Below are 19035 nucleotides of genomic sequence, written 5' to 3' on the forward strand. Positions count from 1 at the left end.
GTCATACTGTATACGTTAGTCATCTGAAAAGTTTAGTTTTAGTCGACTGAATATCATACGATTTTAGTCGACTGAATCTACTACAGTTGATTCAGTCGACTAAAGTGTATTTCGGCCAGATAGCAGATCGCTAGAGGTCCCCTGATGGAATGGCTACCTCCGCAACCAGACTTGGGATGAGCGGGTGAAGAAAGATTGATGGATTAGATGGATGGCATTTGAGTTCACACTCTGTCTGGGCCTCACCATGCCAGCAGACACAGCAGTGTTGACTTTGACAGCAACATTTTGATTTAGGTTTAGTCTATAGTTACTGCAAGAGTGAGGTCTAGCCAACACCAACTCGGGATTCCTGGATCGCTGCCCTCCACAATTTCCTATCTAACATCAGGTTCTTGAGCTCGGTAGTGTTTTACTCGACTCGACACGAGATAAATTGGTTACATTTGTATACTCTCAAGAGTTAATGCAACCACTACTAGTTGGTAAATAATACATATTCTGAATATGTATGAAATAAGATTTAGAGAGACCCTTCGGCTGTGCTGTTTGTAAATTAGCTAAATAAGAGAGAAAGTGTGCTGTGCTGTGCAACAAACTTTGGAACTATGTACAAAAACCAATTTCACCCACCTATTTACTTGAAAAACTGTTATGTGACAATAAAGATGATTCTGAATTAAACTTGGAGACTTGACATTCAGTAAGTGGGTATTATGTTCAAAATAAAAACATTATAGTATTGTGTAAAAAAGAAAATCAAAACATTTGCCACAGACAAGACCAAGTCTCTGCCGCAGACACATTTATGACCCCTGGGCACAATCTTAGCTCAACTGACTTACAGTAGCAGGCCCAGTACTGCCTAACACTGTAAACATAATCTGTAAAATGAAGGACAATATGGTGTGAAATTGTGAATGAGATGTGTCCATAAATTAAAAAAACTAAATGACAAATTCTTGTAAATCTACGGAAATAGGGTTGATGAAGTGTCCGTAGAATAATGGACAATGTCCTGGCAGCAAATTACCCGCACTTTTTCCTGTACACTCTAAAAAACATATATTTTTAGAGTGTATGTTTGAGATAAGGTGCCTGGCTACATGCTCAAGCAGCCAGCTACTGGAACTGACACCACAGTCTGGTGTCAGTTTACAAATACAATGCCCTGGCTGGCTGGCTGATGATAATGATATCTTTAACATAATCAGAAGAAGACAGACCAGACGCTACTCGGCTTTAATCTTCTTGAGGGTCATCATCCCTAAACATGTCACCGTTACCTTGAGGTTGAGGGGGGCACAGAGGGCCGTCTGTGTGGAGGAGACAGACAGATTATGGTCCATATGTTTGGAAAATATGCTCTTTGCCCACACTAGCTATAGCTGTGTGAGTAGAGGAGTGATGCTAATCATATTTTACTCACAGCAACAGAGGCATTTTGTAGCACTTAAACACATATACTACTAGTCAACAGTGCAAGGTGGCTTTGCATTACATTTCAACAGCCACCACAGCACATTTAATACAGAGTACAACTCCTGCTAGTCCCCTCACAGCACAGTAAAAATGATCAAAGACCTTAAGTTATGTTCCAAAATGTCAGCAGCATATTTGTTTATGTTGGAGTTGGGCAAGCTGACACAACACAGCCCGGATAGTGTGATAATCTGACAGAGACATGCACTGGGGACCTGATTACAAATTAAAAACACAGCCTCGTTGTCAGGACGGGAGAAATGCCACCTTTGTCCAGAGCGTTAGCCATGAATTTAAACTGACAAGTTGAAGTCTCAAGACTTTGGACTTTACACAGAGCAAAGTCATAAATGAGAGAGAGAAGCATGGTATATCATTATCTAATCAATGTATACCAGATAGTATCAGAGGGATACTATTTTAACACTGTAACACAAACCTGCACTTTCTGTCAATAACATACAACACATCTCTCTTCCCGTTTCCTGGCAACCTACAGTGATCTATCAATAAAGGCAAACAAGCCCAAAAAAGAATATACAACATTCTGTCATCATACAACACACAAAAGATTACAGTCAGAGTGAACACAACAGCCAGAGGAAATGAAATCTTTAGTTCAGAGAGTGAACACAACAGTCCACCTCACTGCGTGCAAAAAAGGAGTGATTTTTGCCTGTTGCGTACAAGAACAACAACAAAATCACACTTGTGTGAAGTGAGGGGCTCCTCCCACTGTATTTATATCGGCCACAGTATCAGGTATGGTCACCCCTAAACCATCTCGCCGCTCGATTTTTTCCGCCGCCCTCACGCCGACCGCTCGGTGCCGCGGTTCTTGTATTCTTTATTTAGTTTTACTGAGAATAAGGTTAGAAATAAGTTTAGGGTTAGTTTTACAGGGGTTACGTTTAGGTATAAGGTTAGGTTTAGGCATAGTTTTACTGAGGTTGAGGGGCGGGGGTCACGAGACATATGGCCAAAGCATTTCCAGGGGTCCCCAGCCAAAAACATTGAGAACCACTGATTTAGTGCACTAAACAAACATTAAAAAACCCATAGACTTGGCTGCCACATGATGTCATTTTCAGAAGCCATGCATTGGGGGGGCTATAGCGGCGCACCTCAAAAATGAGAGTGAAAGCCGTACTTAAACCCATTTCCAATGATGCCACTACTATTGAACCTCACACAATGCCACTCAATGTAAAGCTGCCATTGTGTATCCGCACATTGTGTGCCAACAGTGGCATCAATGACCACAACCCACATAATTATGAACAACATGAGTCTCCGAAAAACACGCACACATTGATTTGCGCGCGCGCACGCACGCACGCACACACACACACACACACACACACACACACACACACACACACACACACACACACACACACACACACACACACACACACACACACACACACACACACACACACACACACACACAGGATGCAGTGTGTTGACATTTAGTGTGTACTGCACACACAATGGAATACCTTTATAGCCCAGCTGAATAATCCCAGATATTGGCATTCATATTCACGAGCAGCTGGGTGATGAAACATAAATGACATTTCTATTCTGTTGTGAATGGACAAAAACCCTCCTTCTCCCACTCTAAGGCTAAGCAACACGATGATGATGACACACTTCTCTAATGTTTGCTCGCATGTCTGAATCACTTAACTAATGTCACATCCAACGTCACTGCATGCTCCTTAACCCATTCTGGGCGGGCCGGGAACCCCTTTTGGTGTTTTAAAGCCTTATGTTATACTTTAGCTATTGAAAGATAGCAGATCTACAAGCTCATAGTGCTGCACTCGGTGCCGCGCTACGAGCTTGTAGATCTGCTATTTTTGAAAAATCATGAAAATGTGGCACAAATCTTTGAATATATATATTTTATATTATTTCAGAGAGAACGTTTTTAACTCAAATCTTTGCTTCTGGGGGGGTCCTTGGAACTACATATTTTCAGATGGGGTTCGATGGCCAAATACAGATTAATCTGGGGCTGCTTGACATGAAATAGTTTGAGAATGAGAACCACTGACCTAAAACATGGGTTATGTTCAGAAAACTGACATGATTTAGAAGACATTTGTAGAATCGACCTCAGGTCTATGGGTTAATTCTTGACAGATGACTAGGTGGCATTAATGTAAGGAATCCAGTCAAATTGCAGGTTTTTCTTCATCATTGTATTTGAATCCAGTGTGAAGACCTGACCTGACCTGCCCACTGGAACGGGACTCCCCCTTTCATTGGTGTTCCTCCTTGATTGCGTCTAAATGTTAACTTTTACTATTTAGAAAAACATTTTTGAATAGTTAAAATAGACAATCTACAAGATCACAACGTGTCGATGCTAGTTAAAAGTCATTTTTTTTTTCAAAATAGTAAAACAAAGTACTGAAAAGTTTGTTCCTGTTGGGCATGGACAGTATGGTGTAGTTTAGAAACATGCAGAACAGTACAACAGAACAGGTTGAATAATGCTTTTGTACAAACTATGCCTAACCCTAACCTTAAGTGTAAGTTTACATCACAGATATTTATGCCTAAACCTAACCTCAAAACCCTGTCCGACAGAATAAGACCTGGAAAAAACTAGACTCTCCCACACTGTAACACTGACTGTACAATCCAGGTGTGAGGACCTACAGTATACACCATACACACTGTAACGATCAATGGAATAACTTAATGAGTCTGTGACTTCTCAATTAGACAATTCTCAGGTGGCGCACTAACTACCAACTATGAGTGAATAGAACAATACACTTATACTCCGAATTTCTGAAACCTGAAAAGTGACAGCAGTGAATCATGAACACGTTCAGACCTGTACTAACTTTACTGGCCTCATGAGAACTGAACTGACACAGCTATAGCAAATGGAACAGCAGAGGAGAAGAAGATGCAAAGTTGGTGCATGGGCCATGCAGCCAAATGCAGTGATTTGGTTCAGTAACACTTTGTTAAATGTACAAATAAACAAATAAATACATGTTTTAAACCCATAACAGGCAGGCCTATATGATCCATAATGCATCATATTGGATGGAGAGTGAGACATCAGTCGAACACCTGTTTCCTGAATCATTAGAACAATAGCACTGGGTCTGGCCTTTATAGTAGCCCATTAATGAATGACTTTACTTTTGACTACATTGTGTTTATATTTGAATAACAAGCGATAGATGAATAACCTCACAAAGGCCTCCGTGTGTCAGTCAGAGTCATCCTTTATGTAGCCAGCCATATCCCTCTAACTTCTTCTTTCGACTCTGGTGTGTGTGTGTGTGTGTGTGTGTGTGTGTGTGTGTGTAAGCACGCGTTAATAACAGCTGATTGAAATCATCAGTGGCAAGTAACAACAATTGGCTACTTTGTCTTTGAACGTTTCTACGGAGTATCTGATACATCACACACGCACACGCACACGCGCGCGCGCGCACTCACACACACACACACACACACACACACACACACACACAAAAACAATCCTAACGGCGGAATGGATACACGCTCTCTGCTCTCCTACCTGACTGGCTTTGTGGAACTGTTTCTTCAGCCCGGCCACAGACATCCTCCAGATCTGTGTGAAGCTTCTCAAGAGAAAAACGGAAGAAATGGACTAAATAAAAGGAATTAAAAGATGTAAAGTATTATTGTAACGGCCCCGGGGGCGCGCGGAGCGAAGCGGAGTGGCAGGTTGTTAGGCACTAGACTACATTACAGGAGGGTTTCCTTTCCTGCATCGCAGAGACGTCGCCCCCGTTGTCAACGGCGATTGGCTGAGGACGACACGGGGAGGCGGGACTAGGGCCCGCTGTCCACGGTGATTGGCTGAGAGAGACACGGGTAGGCGGGACTATAGGCCCCCGTTGCGTGCTTGTGTGTGTGCGAGCGTGCGTTGAATCAAGTCGAAATAGCATCATCATTATTAGCCTATTTAATTTATGTATTCACACCAGCAACATCGACATTGAAATACTCCCATTGTTGGTATAATTCATTATAATGAATAATATACCATCGAGATAAAATAACGGAAGTTAAACTACTCCACACAAACCCTTGTGATAAAGTAAGTAGAGTGCATGTTTTAGTCATCTAATATGAGACATTGCCGCCCCCTACTGTTATTGGACAATAGTGAGGAAAATATAATGGTGTCCTGCCAATAAACACCTGCAGAGTCAGACCAGAATTATTTGGTTCCATTTTGTGGTTATGGTTATGGTTGCAATCTTAAAGTTTGAGAACCACAGTTCTAGCATACAATTCACTATAGAATATTAGAGACACAGTGCACGGCCTTGTCCGCCCTGAAACTTGTAGGTAGGTCGGGGGTTCGATCCCCGGCCGGGTCATACCAAAGATTGTAAAAATGAGACCCAAGAGATGGGTCAAATGCGGAGAACAAATTTCACTGCGGTAAGTAACGTGTGTGACTAATCCACGACTTTGACTTTGAGGTGCACGCCATGGCTTATTTACTGTTATATACTAGTGTATAGGCTATTTGTAATATGATACATGAATTGAGCATGGTGGACCCTATTGTAAACAAGTGTAATGCTTTATTGTGTCGTCCCATTTATGCCCATAATATGAAGTCCTTTGTCAGGCATGCCCAATGGAGTCTATGCAGATGTCAGAACATCATCAGAACAGGCCAGCTCCATATATGGAGATAGCGCTGATCAGGACCAGAGCCCGGGCAGAGACGGACTCGACACCGGGCACTGCACCCCCTGTGGTGGTGTGGAACGCATGTGTCGTATTTGAAGTCAGTGGGGCGAACTGTTCTCCAGTTACATGGATTACAGATGATACAATATGCAAAATAATCGAAATTGTGAAATAGCTACTACTGTGGAAAGGTTATAATGTATTAATTGACTTGTATTGATCCTATAAACAATTTATAGGTCTAGTTTTTGGAGCTCTGGCTCATGGACTAAGAACCCAAAAGTACTGAACCGGTTAGGAGCTCTTTGAGATCCACTGATTTAAGATATGCAAATGAGATGGAATGAATTATCTTGTTTGGTGTGATGGACAAACTGCACTAAAAATGTGTTGTGCTATTGTATGCTGATGACACTTAGAATGCTGCATGTTACTGATGTAGTTGAACTTAATTAAGTTAAAAATTAAATATATAAATCTGGGTAGTATACATAATAGCCTGCATGGCTAATAAGCCAGACTCAAATCACACTGTCGTGTGGGAAATTTGTTTTTTCCAACGGCTGATTCGCGTCTGGCTTTAGCCAGGCTAAGTGCATAACACTTTGGGTTAAAGTATAGCATAGTAGCCCATATGGACCTTTACCTTTAATATTACAGAATAGCTATTTAATATCTAGTCATGATAACTGTGGTGGCTGTCACCTATAATTCCACAGGGGGGCGCCCTCCCCTCAGTATACATGCAGGGAAATATATTATCTATGAGATATTGGTAGAATTCAGACTTTTGTTCAAATGTACCACAAGAGGGCAGACTTGTGACACTTTGCATTCCAGCGCTGCCATAGACCATATACTAAATGCTGTGAAAGTAGAGTGTAATTTCCCTTCACTTTATTTTCACTGTAAAAATGTGTTAGTTAGGGCAGTGGTTCCCAAAGTGGGGTCCAGGGACCCCTACGGGTCCTTGAGAGAGTTCCAGGGGGTCCCCGCATGCAGCTAAATGATAATTAGGAACCAAGTGGACCCGTATGGGTCTGTAACCCAGAGTATGAGTGTACATAATTTGTACACTCTCAGAGTTAAATTAACTTTGATTTTACAATACACATTGGGGTCGGAGATAGAAATGCCATTAAATGGGGGTCCGTAGCCTAATGCAGGTCAAACGGAGAGTCCTTGTTATGAAAATGCATTATGGGAATTGTAAACATATTCTAAACATATATTTCTTTGCAAAACGGGTGAGGTGTCCCTTTAACGTGTGTTAAACGTGCAAAAGTCAATATCCATATAGGAAATATAAGTTATCCATAACACAGTGAGAAACCTTTAATTTCAACTCTTCATCAGTGGTGTGTAATAAGTAACGTACATTAACCCAAGTACTGTAGTTTTTACTTTACTGTTTTTACAAATTTCAATATATTTCACTTCGCACTACACGCCTACATCTCAGTCGCTATAGGCACACTTCACTGCAATTATTTGAAAACTTTAGTTACTATAGTTACTTTATTACGATTATTATCACAAAAGTGATAGTCATTACCTTACACATTAACCCTATACATTTCGGCCATTTTCAGCTCACCATCAGGCACGTGCAGAGAGTGTTAGAGAGGCAGGGGCTGAAATCCTGTTAGAGGGCAATTTTGGACAAAAAATGCTAAAATAGCAGATCTACAACGCGTGGCGCGTTGAGAGCTTGGGCCGCAACACAGCACTCTTTAGCTACTGGAGATGCGGTGTACGATATGGATTTAGAAACAAATTGGTTCAACGCAAAATGCTGCGTTCAATTTCAGGAGACTTGGGGGTAAAAATAGCAATTCTCCTGAATGCTGCCTTCCGGCATGGCATGGAAAGGAGAGGAGGGGCATTTGCATTTCTTTCACCATAGTAAATACTGCATCCATGGTCTGGAAAGGACAGTTGTTTTACAGACAGGTGAAAGGGCAGGGGCTCATTTCAAAAGATGTTTTAAATACATTTCAAAACTTGTGTAACCGGAAGGTTCCCATAGTTCGATTGTGTAAGCGGAAGGTCCCCATGGTTCTATCCCTGTGGGCTCCCCCAGAGTGAGACTCTGAACCCATAGGCCTACTGATGTGCAGGTTGGTGTCTTGCATGGTTTCCTCCGCCATCCATACGCTGTATGTATGAATGTGTGTGTGTGAATGGGTGAATGTAATGCACTACTTGAAGGTGGGGAGGGGGGGGGCATGAGGATTATGAAAACTGTGTGTGTGCGTGTGTGTGTGTGTGTGTGTGTGTGTGTGTGCGTGTGTGTGTGTGTGTGTGTGTGTGTGTGTGTGTGTGTGTGTGTGTGTGTGTGTGTGTGTGAATGTATAATGCTCAACCATGTAAAGTGCCTTGGATAAAACCGCTGTATAAATGCACCGTTTATCATTTATCCATAACACAGAGAGAAACTTTTCATTTCAAGAATCCCCCCCTCCTCCCCTCTCCCTGTCCTCCACTGCTCCTCCAATAACTCCTCAAATCTCCCCATCCCCCCCCTCGCCCCCACCCCCCTCCTATGTGGAGGAACTCAAGTCATCTGCGGTCCATCTGGCCACTGGCTGTGCGGGAGCGGTAATACCCCCTCATATTCCTCCTGCTTCCCAAGCACCCGTGGACAATCCATTCTCCCTCCCACTCCACTCCACTCCACCCCTCCCCTCCCCCCCTGCCGGCCCTGCTGATCCCCATCCCAGGACTAGAGAGGTGGGATCCGGTGTCAGTGCCCCAGAAAGACCCCTCTCTCTCTCTCTCTCTCTCTCTCTCTCTCTCTCTCTCTCTCTCTCTCTCTCTCTCTCTCTCTGGAACATGTGGGGCGCTCAGCGCCGCGCCAAGCAGTGTTGCTCAGAGGGGCTCAGTTTCACTGTTTGGAATTCTCACAGTAGCTCATGGTGGAGCGCTGCCTGCAACAGATCCATTGTTTCCCAGGTGCTGCTGCTGCGGCCTGTGTGAGAGAGATGGACGTCCAGCCAGTCTATTCTCACGCATGCACGTGCACATGCACACACACGCACGCGGCACGCACACACACACGCACGCACACACACACACACACACACACACACACACACACACACACACACACGCACACACACACACACGCACACACGCACGCACGCACGCACGCACGCACGCGCGCGCACGCACGCACACGCGCGCGCGCACGCACGCACACACACACACACACACACACACACACACACACACACACACACACAGACACACACACACACACACACACACACACACACACACACACACACACACACTTGTGTCCAGTGTGGTGTGTAATTGTAGCCTGGTGTTTGTATTTTATTGAAAAAATAATAATAATAATCACGTCCAAACCAATGACTTTGATCGTTGACAAGTCTTCAAAACCGTTTTGTCCCCCGATACACCCATGTAGGCTGACTGGCTGAGTGTATGTACAGTAAAAAAAAAGAGGCAATTTTTGTTCCTGCATGTCCATTATCCAACAATCTGTAGCCAACGTGCAGGCAATAGCTCTGAAAGCGATCCCACTCGATAGTTAAAAATAGCTTATGATTAAAAAAAATGTAAAACAAGAATCTTTCGAGATTCATCTCCTACCATGTATATGCATAGTCCATCCATGTTCTGGTACAGTGAATATTGTCGCCTACACACAGTACACACAGTGGAGACTGAAACCAGCTACCGCGTCCTCTCTGAGTGTATAGGCCTAGGCCTATAGATGCCTGCATTGCACCACAGATAACGGACCGTTACGTACGTACTTGTCAGAACCGAGGGTTTCAGAGTCCTAAGTGATGAGGAGGATAGGAGCAGCTCTGCAGGGCCTGCTAATGTACAGTAAATGTGACGGGTGGGTTGAATTGGTGAGTTATGCAAGGCTTTCAGAGCCATCGGTGCTTTTTAGAGCGATATACTTTGGCACGTTGCGTAACACATTGTGCTCCTCGCGGTTGTCCGTGTGGGTGTGGAACACTCACTGACTCACAACAGGTGAAGAAGAACCACAGTACTGTTGATCTGGACGGCACATTTTGATGTAGTTTTGGTCATATAGTCTTTAGTTTTAGTTAAATGATAATATCGTTGCTATCGGGAGGAAACCTCCTATCTACATTTTTGAGGTTTTTGATTAAAAAAAAATCTATGCTATTGAACACCATTGGAAAGTACTAAATAAAGCTTTGGACAAAACCTCTTAACTCCATTGGACCCTCAAACTGTCTGCTAAAGCAGCTAACTCCTCTCCCCTCTCATGCAAGTCATTGACAATATTAAAATCACAACACCAACTTTGATGTAGCAGTATTGCTTTGTTTTCAAAATAGAAGGATTTTTAAATTTCCTGAAAAATGTATATTTTTCATTTCCTGAAAAAGGAACATTTTGGAGTATCCTATGGGTATACGTCAGTGGTTCCCAAAGTGGGGTCTGGGGACCTCTAGGGGTCCTTAAGAGAGTTCCACTCAGAGAGTGTACATATAGAACCAAATGGACCCCCTAACGGGTCCATTTGGTTCCATTTGTATGCACTCAGAGTTATAAATTAACTTTGATTTTACAATATACATTGGGGTCCCAGAGATAGAAATGCCATTAATAAATGGGGGACCGTAGCCTATAATTCAGGTCAAACTGGGGGTCCTTGAAATTAAACGGGTTGAGAATCACTGCTAGAGCCGTAAAATATCTTCTCTTATGTGTGTGTGTGTGTGTGTGTGTGTGTGTGTGTGTGTGTGTGTGTGTGTGTGTGTGTGTGTGTGTGTGTGTGCGTGCGTGTGCGTGTGTGTGTGTGTGTGCGTGAGCCATCAACCCCACACAGCTTGAAACTCTGGCACATGACCGCTCAGCCTGGCGGGTCACATGGGCCAGGGCAATCTCACACATGACATAAGCGACAGCAACCAGCAAAGGAGGTTGGAGAGACATGCCACTGCCCAGCGACACCGGAGGGAAGCCGGCATTCCTCCATAACGTTCCTACACCACCCGCATAACGTTCCTGCACCACCCTCCATGACGTTCCTGCACCACCCTCCATAACGTTTCTGCACCACCCTCCATAACGTTCCTGCACCACCCTCCATGACGTTCCTGCACCACCCTCCATAACGTTCCTGCTCCACCCTCCATAACGTTCCTGCACCACCCTCCATGATGTTCCTGCACCACCCTCAGGTCAGTGGCATGACGTTCCTGCACCAACCTCAGGTCAGTGGCATGACGTTCCTGCACCACCCTCCATAACGTTCCTGCACCACCCTCCATGACGTTCCTGCACCACCCTCCCTATAGCTCCCATTCCTTCCACTACTGTTTCTGCTCCTCGGTATATGTCAGTGACCGGCTCCTCCCGGCACGGAATTATAGAGGCCTCAGGGAAACCCCTCTGGATTGTATGATAAGATAACGGCTGTATACGAACAGCGGGTCAGTGAGAGAGCGTTGCACACACATGACTCATGTATGTCCTGTATGTATATACAGCACTGTACTGTACGTCCGCATGCGTTTGCGTTGGTGGTGTAATGATGTGTGTTCAATGTAAATGTTAATGTGATCTTTTCTCGTCTTTGTTACAGAGTTGCACCGTGCAATAACGCCTCCACAATCAAGCCATGTTGGCTTGTGGTGGAAATCTTTGTCAAAATTCCATTTCTGCCACGGACATACACGGACATACACAGACATACACAACATGAGGGGACAATAATATTACCAGAAACATATATAAAGAGAATAAGAGATAGCCCTGTATGACCATAATGGGTCTGTAACTGAGAGTGCAACAGATGGAACACTCTCAGAGTCCTTGAAAATAGAACATTTGAGAACCACTAGTACTAGTTTGACTCACAATAGTGCCATAGTGTCGTAGTAAATCAGTGTCATACATATTCTGAAGAAAACCTGGAGACTTGACATGACAGTAATTGGGTCTTATTATCAAAAGAAGAACATTCTAATGGTGTGTATAAGAGAAAATAAATGATTTGTCACAGACAAGGACAAGTCTTTGCCACACGGACACAAGATCTTGTTGCCGATCTCTGTTGGCGTAGATTCTTAAAAGCTCATATTTATTTCCTACTAATTACAGTACAACAATTATTAAGAAAATTGTATTATGTTTTGGGGAAAAAAAGTATAAAGAGACAGCCATGCAGCACATATAAACAGATATGGCTTTTTTATTGAATAGGAATGGATATTGTAACAATAAATCAAAGAAAACATGTACACCTATCAACATGTCGGATTGTTTGCTCTTTTTTCTTTTTACAAATTCAAACAAACAAATAAATGGACCTTAAATCTAAAACATTGCATTTAAATACAGATTGTAAATAAAAAAAATATATATACGTATATGCAGAATACAGAGCAAAACTAGACCAATAAAACCATAATGACATGTACAAAAAATGTACTTTCAACATTGTGTTTCAAAGACAAAAGAAAAAAAGCTAACAAACAAACAAACAAAAAACACATCTTGAATGATGTGAAATGCAAGTGGTAAAATGTACCTATTTTGTTTACAGTATACCTTTTTTTTTATTTCATTCAGATAACAAATTAATCTATTCACAGAATATACAACTCAATAAATGTTTTATCCACCAGTTGCTTTCGAGTGTGTGCTTCATTGTAAGGGCCCTGCAGGTTATTATAAATGGCTGTTTATAGTTTTGTGTTATTTTCTCAGTGTTTTGACTCATTCACAGTACAGGGTTTTAGCACATCTCTCTCCTGCGTGGCCAGCCTGTCAGTTTAAGCCCATGTAACACACGCACACACATGAACAATACCTCTTCTTAATCGCCTATACTTCCATGAGCAGAGTTCTTTACAAAATCATCACAGAAATATAGAAGTTGTTTTCATAGATCATAGAACCATGAGGAGAAAAAAGGCTGAGCGCAGGGCCATTTTAATACTGCAATACCGGAAGGGCTTTTATTTCTGACTGAGAGAAATCTTTGGTCAACATTAGCATTTATGCGACACAACCAAAACAGCAAAAAGACAAAGTCGAACAAATCCACGTGGATCATCACATGACACCAAAAAACAATAACTTATTGATCAAGTTCACAACACGTTAGCTTTGTAAGAAAAGAAAAAAACCCAATAGAAACTTTTTTTTGTTTGTTTGCAATAAAGACCGTAGTCTGAAAGAACTAAATCACACACATCTAAGAAGATACTTCACGGCTGCTTTAAAAGAAAATCTGAACACAAGTGTGCATAAATTCACAGGGAAAATGTGGGCAGTCGACGTTGAGGACACTGAACAAAAAAAATAATTTGATACAGTTTGATGACTAAGCTACTGATCACCCCGAACAGTACAGTACACAATACAAGGTTATTCCTCTGAATCTGAGTCACTGTACGGTTTGAACTGTAAGGAAAATAAATCTTAATGCATACTGCATAGAAATAAACAATCTATTCAGGTAAGTTGAGCTGAGGTGTAATGTTTATATATGTTTTTCAGAGGAATGGTTAATTTTCCAGTTTAGGTAAAAAATCTTTTGATTGTTCTTTACAGTATCAGAGGTGTAAACACAGACATGTACATAAGACTTGCATAAGGATGCATGTGTTGATCGGTCAGGAGAGCAACAATCGCCATTGTATATTTCTGAGTTAAGAAAATGTGTCAAGAAAGGAAAAGATAAAATAAAATGAATAAAAAGGAAACAAAAATAGTGGCCTTAATCATAACATTTGCTCTTCATAATCTAAATTCAAAGCTTTACTAAACACTAAAACACCCCTTTTACACTTTTACCCAAACAATGACAACAGTATGGACAACAATAATGGAATGCAAAAAGTGCTATCTGGAAAATCCTGTTTTCAAAGAAAAAAGAGAGGAAAATAAAAGAGATAGAGGGGGGGGGGGGGGGGGAACGGAGAGCACAATGAGGGGAACCTGTGTGGTGTTTCTTTTAGTCTTTTAGTCGTGGTCCAGAGAGGTCCCAGAGCTGCTGAGCGCTAGGTTCCTGTGGAGGTTGGGGTTCTGGCTGTGTCTGTTCCTGCTCCGCACCGACGAGAAGGACGTGTCGCAGCCGGGGACCTTGCACTTGTGGAGCAGCCGCAGGTGGACGGTCTTGTAGTGGGCCCTGAACGTGCCCTTGTTGCTGTACACCTTCTGGCAAACGTGGCAGGTGATCGGAGAGCCGCTGCCGCCGCCGCCCCCCTGAAGAAGTGCCCCCTGTCCTCCCCCTCCTCCGCCCGCCCCGGCGCAGCCCAGGGTCCTCCCCTCCTCCCCGCCGAGCTCCCCCCCCTGGCTCCCCGGCAGCAGCCGGCCCCCTACTCCCCCCAGCCCGTCGCAGCTATCGTCACTGTCGTCCATCGGGAGAGCCTCCATCATCTCCTCCTCGTCCTCGTCCTCCTCCAGCCCGTCCCCTTCCTCGCTGCCGGCTCCGTCAGAGTCCCAGGAGGAACCGCGGAGGGCGGGAGGAGGAGGAGGAAGAGGAGGCGCCGACGAGGAGGTGCTCAGGTCCAGGACAGCCCCGACGTCCTCTCCCCCTCCTCCTCCCTCTCTCTCCCCTCCTCCTCCTCCCTCCATCCCCGCGGTGCGAGGAGACGTGTCGGCGCTGTGGGTCATCTTGCTCATGGGGTACACCAGGCCCATGCGGTTGCGTCCTCCCCTGAAGATGACCGAGGTCTGGGTGGTGGAGTCTCGGTGTGGGAGGACGTCCCCTGCAGTCCGCTGTCCATCCGGACAGAAGTCCAGGCCCAGGAAGTCTCTGTCTCTGTCCCCTCCTCTGCAGTGGGACAGGGGCGAGTAGACCGGCCTGTATGTGTCTTTGGTCAGCAGCTTGTGGTGAAGGTTGAGGTTCGCACTGTGTCTGCGACGTGGGCATATGGAGAAAGAACGTGTCACTAAAACTATGACGAAAAGTGTTCGTCGACTACTTTTTTTACTGACCAAAACTAAATAAAAACTAATTAAAAACTAAGCTCTAATACGATATAATATATGACTAAATGTATTGACAATTTCGTCAACAAATAAAAACTAGACTAACATGTTAGGGAGGGACTAGTGGAGAAGAGATCCAGTAGAACTAAAAGACAAGTCATTTTATGTTTGGTTTGCGCTTGGGTGTTGCGCTCTGAAAATATAGCAGATCTACAATAGCCTCGCATAGCCTGGGGCTAATTGTTTTTGCAATGGCAGATTCGCAAGGCTAGATCTACAAGCTCACAATATTACCCGTCTGTTTATATTGCATTGTAGTGGTGTCAAAGATAATCGATTCAGAAATAATGCATCGCGAATATATAATTCTAAATAAAATATGTTGTTCAGTATATCTGACTGCTGACCATGTTGTGCAGTAATATAGAAAATTGTGATGCATTGCAATGCATTGTAGAATCAAATTGAATCAAATCGTTACCTGGTGAATCGTAATGTAATTGATGGACTTGAATGGACTTCTGAATTCTCTATTACATTGTTTGCTCTTTGTTTTGTTTTTTTATACTTGTACAGAACTTTGGTTGACCTGGTCGTGTTAAACGTGCTATAATATAAATAGATACATTTTGAGCGGGGTGGAGCGTGTACCTGTCTCGGCTCCTGGTCGTGTTAAACGTGTTATAATATAAATAGATACATTTTGAGCGGGGTGGAGCGTGTACCTGTCTCGGCTCCTGCGCGAGGGGAAGGCTGCGTTGCAGCCGTCCACCGCACACATGTGCATCTCCTTGAGGTGCACGTTGCGGTAGTGCATCTTCACGCTGTACGGGTTCTTGAAGGTCTTGCCGCAGATCTCGCAGTGGTGCGGGAGGAGCTCGTCTGACTCGGGGTCCTCCAGGTGCGACAGCCCCCCGCCGCGGTCCTCCGTGACGCCTCCGTCCCTGTCGCCAGCGCCGCGCTCCGACAGGCTCAGCGCCACGCCGTTCCTGCACTCGGCACCCTCCTCCTCCACCTCCTCCTCTTCCTCCTCGCGGTCCAAGTCGCTGCACGTCTTGTTGGAGTTCACGGCCTTAGGGCTGTCACGGTTACAACGTTTAAGTTGACGATTAATTGTCATACAGATAATTAGTGATGCACAATAGAGCGTCGCAGTCACACCGCCCCTTTCAAAAACGAGGAAATAATTCCCCATTCATTTTTCCCCATAGACGTCAGCAAAAGTATTTCTTTTAAAGACCTTTAAACAAAGCCTCGGACAAAGCCAACAGCCGAGTTGATTTTTTGGGGGCCGAACAAATAATTAGAAAGAAGAAAAAAAGGGCAGGGTACAACACTTTTTTTGTTTTGTTTTCTTCTTTCTAATTATTTGTTCTGCCCTATTTCTTTTGTTTATTGTCATCATTTGTCAACTTGGCTGTCGGCTTTGTCTGAGGCTTTAAAGGTCTTTAAATAAATACTTTTTGAAACGTATGGGGAATTATTTCCTGGTGCCTCGTCGTTCTGAAAGGGGGCGGGACTGCGACGCTCTATTTAATCGGTGGTGCATCGAAATCGGCCGTATCGGACATAAAAATGCCATATCGGTATCGGATCGGTCTAAAAAAATTAGCTGATTATTTTCACCGATATAGATGACGCAATAATAATGTGACCGCCAATGGCTTATGCAGAGCAGCCTGTCTGTCTCTTTAAGAGTGTCATCCAAGTTCACCAGCAAAACAAAATGTCAAGTTCAATATAAAGCTAATAATAATAAAGTAATATATCGGAATCGGCCGATATGACCGTGAAAATAATCAGAGATCGGATATCGATCATAATTTCAATATTGTGCATAACTTTATTTTAATTGTGTCGTCATGGCATTGAACATTGGAACATGAATAAAAAAATGTAATGTAATGTTTTTGGCTTCGTAATCAAAAATGGCAAAGGGCAGCTATGACGATTAACCGAAATATTCAAAGAAATTACTTTCAACTTAAAAAAACGAAATAATAATAATAATAACAACAACAACAACAACAACAACAATAATAGCTTACAAGCTTATATTTTCAGCTTTTTTTTTACTATTTGCAAATGTATTTTTCAAACATGGATACGATTATGCCAAACAATTGCGATTATATCTCAAATAATTCCGATCAGACGATATTTATGTAATAATGGTGACAGGGCCTTCTTACTCGCACTCTGGCTCGGCGGTCTCCTCGGCGGCCGGCTCCCGGAACAGAGCTCTCCGGTCGGCGTTGATGGGCTCTCTGCCGCGCTTCAGGGAGTCGCTGAAGTCGTGGTGGTGCGTCGGTTTGTTGTCGTCGTCGACGTACGGCGAGGGCGCGCACGCCATGATGACGCCCGCGTCAAGACGCCGGCGCTGCCGCTGCGCCATCGTCTCTCCGTCCTCCTCCTCTTCCCTCAGCAGCGCCCCCTGGTGGTGGTGGTCCGGCTTCATGTCGTGCTCCTCCTCCTCCCCCGGGGTCTGTCTGGAACGCACGCGTCCTCCTGAGGGATGGGAAGATGGGACCGCATGAAAATTACAAGGGTTGTCCCGATACGATCACGTGATCGGAAATCGGGGGGGCGATCACGTCATTTTCATTTAAACTTTTTTTTTATTTAGTTCAAGGAAAAAAATATATATATTCGTGGGCTGTGAATCTTTGGGTGTCCCACAATTCGATTCAATTCCGATTCTTGGGGTCACGATTCAATTCAACATCGAAAACGATTAAAAAAAAATTCAAAAGCATTTTTTTTCCAGATTCAAAACGAGTCTCTATTCAAAATGATTCTCGATTCAATACATAGGATTTCATCACAATCTACTCCAGCCAACTGAAGTGACTATACTACAGTAACTTGAAAATGACTGAAGACATGATGTTTACTGTGATTAGGGTAAGCTTACATTTCATATCACAAACACCATGTAGTGAAAACTGTAACCAGAATCGATTTTTGGAAATTATGAATCGATTTTGAATTGTTCATAACGGGAATCGCGATTCTAATTTGAATCAAAGAAAATTGACACCCCTATAGAGCGTCGCAGTCCGTCCCCCTTTCAGAACAACGAGTGGCCCAGGAAATTAATCTCAATGCATTTTGCCCATAGGCTTTTCTTAAAGTATTTATTTAAAGACAGAGCCAACTCGGATCGTGACAAATCATGACAATGAACACAATATTTTGGGCCGATCAAATCATTAGAAAGAAGAAAATAAAGGCAGGAGACAACACTCTATTGTTTTCCTTCTTATAAATTATTTGATCGGCCCAAAACATTGTGTTCATTGTCATGATTTGTCACGATCCGAGTTGGCTTTGTCTGCGGCGTAACCGTCTTTAAATAAATACTTTAAGAAAAGCCTATGGGCAAAATGCATTGAGATTCATTTCCTGGACCACTCGTTGTTCTGAAAGGGGGAGGGACTACAGTAATAACCTCTTACCGTCGTAGCCCTCCCTGTCCCTGAGGATCTGCAGAGGAGGCGGGCCCTCGTCCTCAGAGCTGCTCCCCGGGTGGCGCTCCGTGCCCTCGTCCCTCTCCACCATGGCCTCCTTCTCGATCTTGATGGGCATGCTGGACTTCCGGGACTTCTTCTTGGGCACGGGGTGGTGGTGGTGGTGGTGGTGGTCCGTGTTGTTGTTGTTGGCCATGCAGGACTCCATCATGGGCGTGGTGGCGGCGGTGGCGGGCTTGAGGGGCACGGAGGAGGAGAGGAGGGGGAGGGAGGGCAGGGTGCCCGGCGTGTTGGCCAGCTCGGCCGGAGTCACCAGGCTGCGGTAGAACGGCAGCACCGGCTGCACCGTCTTCAGGTTGGGGAAGAGGACGCTCTGGCCCATGCTGCGTGCACGGGGAAGGACCAGTTA

General features: G+C 44.0%; 2 protein-coding genes across 4 annotated transcripts in view; both read right to left on the reverse strand.

Moving 5' to 3' along the window:
• Positions 1–5191, reverse strand: part of sh3gl3a (SH3-domain GRB2-like 3a) — a 32998-nt gene extending 27807 nt beyond the window's left edge. For both annotated transcript variants that reach the window (XM_080763849.1, XM_080763848.1), the window contains exon 1: positions 5039–5191. In XM_080763849.1, coding sequence (XP_080619975.1) covers positions 5039–5083 — 45 coding nt within the window. In that variant the 5' untranslated portion in view covers positions 5084–5191. The remainder of the gene's footprint in view (positions 1–5038) is intronic.
• A 7197-nt stretch (positions 5192–12388) lies between these two features.
• bnc1 (basonuclin zinc finger protein 1) overlaps positions 12389–19035 on the reverse strand; it is a 32242-nt gene continuing 25595 nt past the window's right edge. The window contains exons 8-11 of one of the 2 annotated variants that reach the window (XM_080768582.1): positions 18615–19009; positions 17349–17664; positions 15882–16235; positions 12389–15082 (exon numbers count right to left, since the gene is read on the reverse strand). In XM_080768582.1, coding sequence (XP_080624708.1) covers positions 14185–15082; positions 15882–16235; positions 17349–17664; positions 18615–19009 — 1963 coding nt within the window. In that variant the 3' untranslated portion in view covers positions 12389–14184. The remainder of the gene's footprint in view (positions 15083–15881; positions 16236–17348; positions 17665–18614; positions 19010–19035) is intronic. The other variant, XM_080768581.1, reaches the window with a different exon arrangement.

Source organism: Protomyctophum bolini (assembly GCF_963924005.1).
Source record: "Protomyctophum bolini genome assembly, chromosome: 1".
NCBI lineage: Eukaryota > Metazoa > Chordata > Actinopteri > Myctophiformes > Myctophidae > Protomyctophum > Protomyctophum bolini.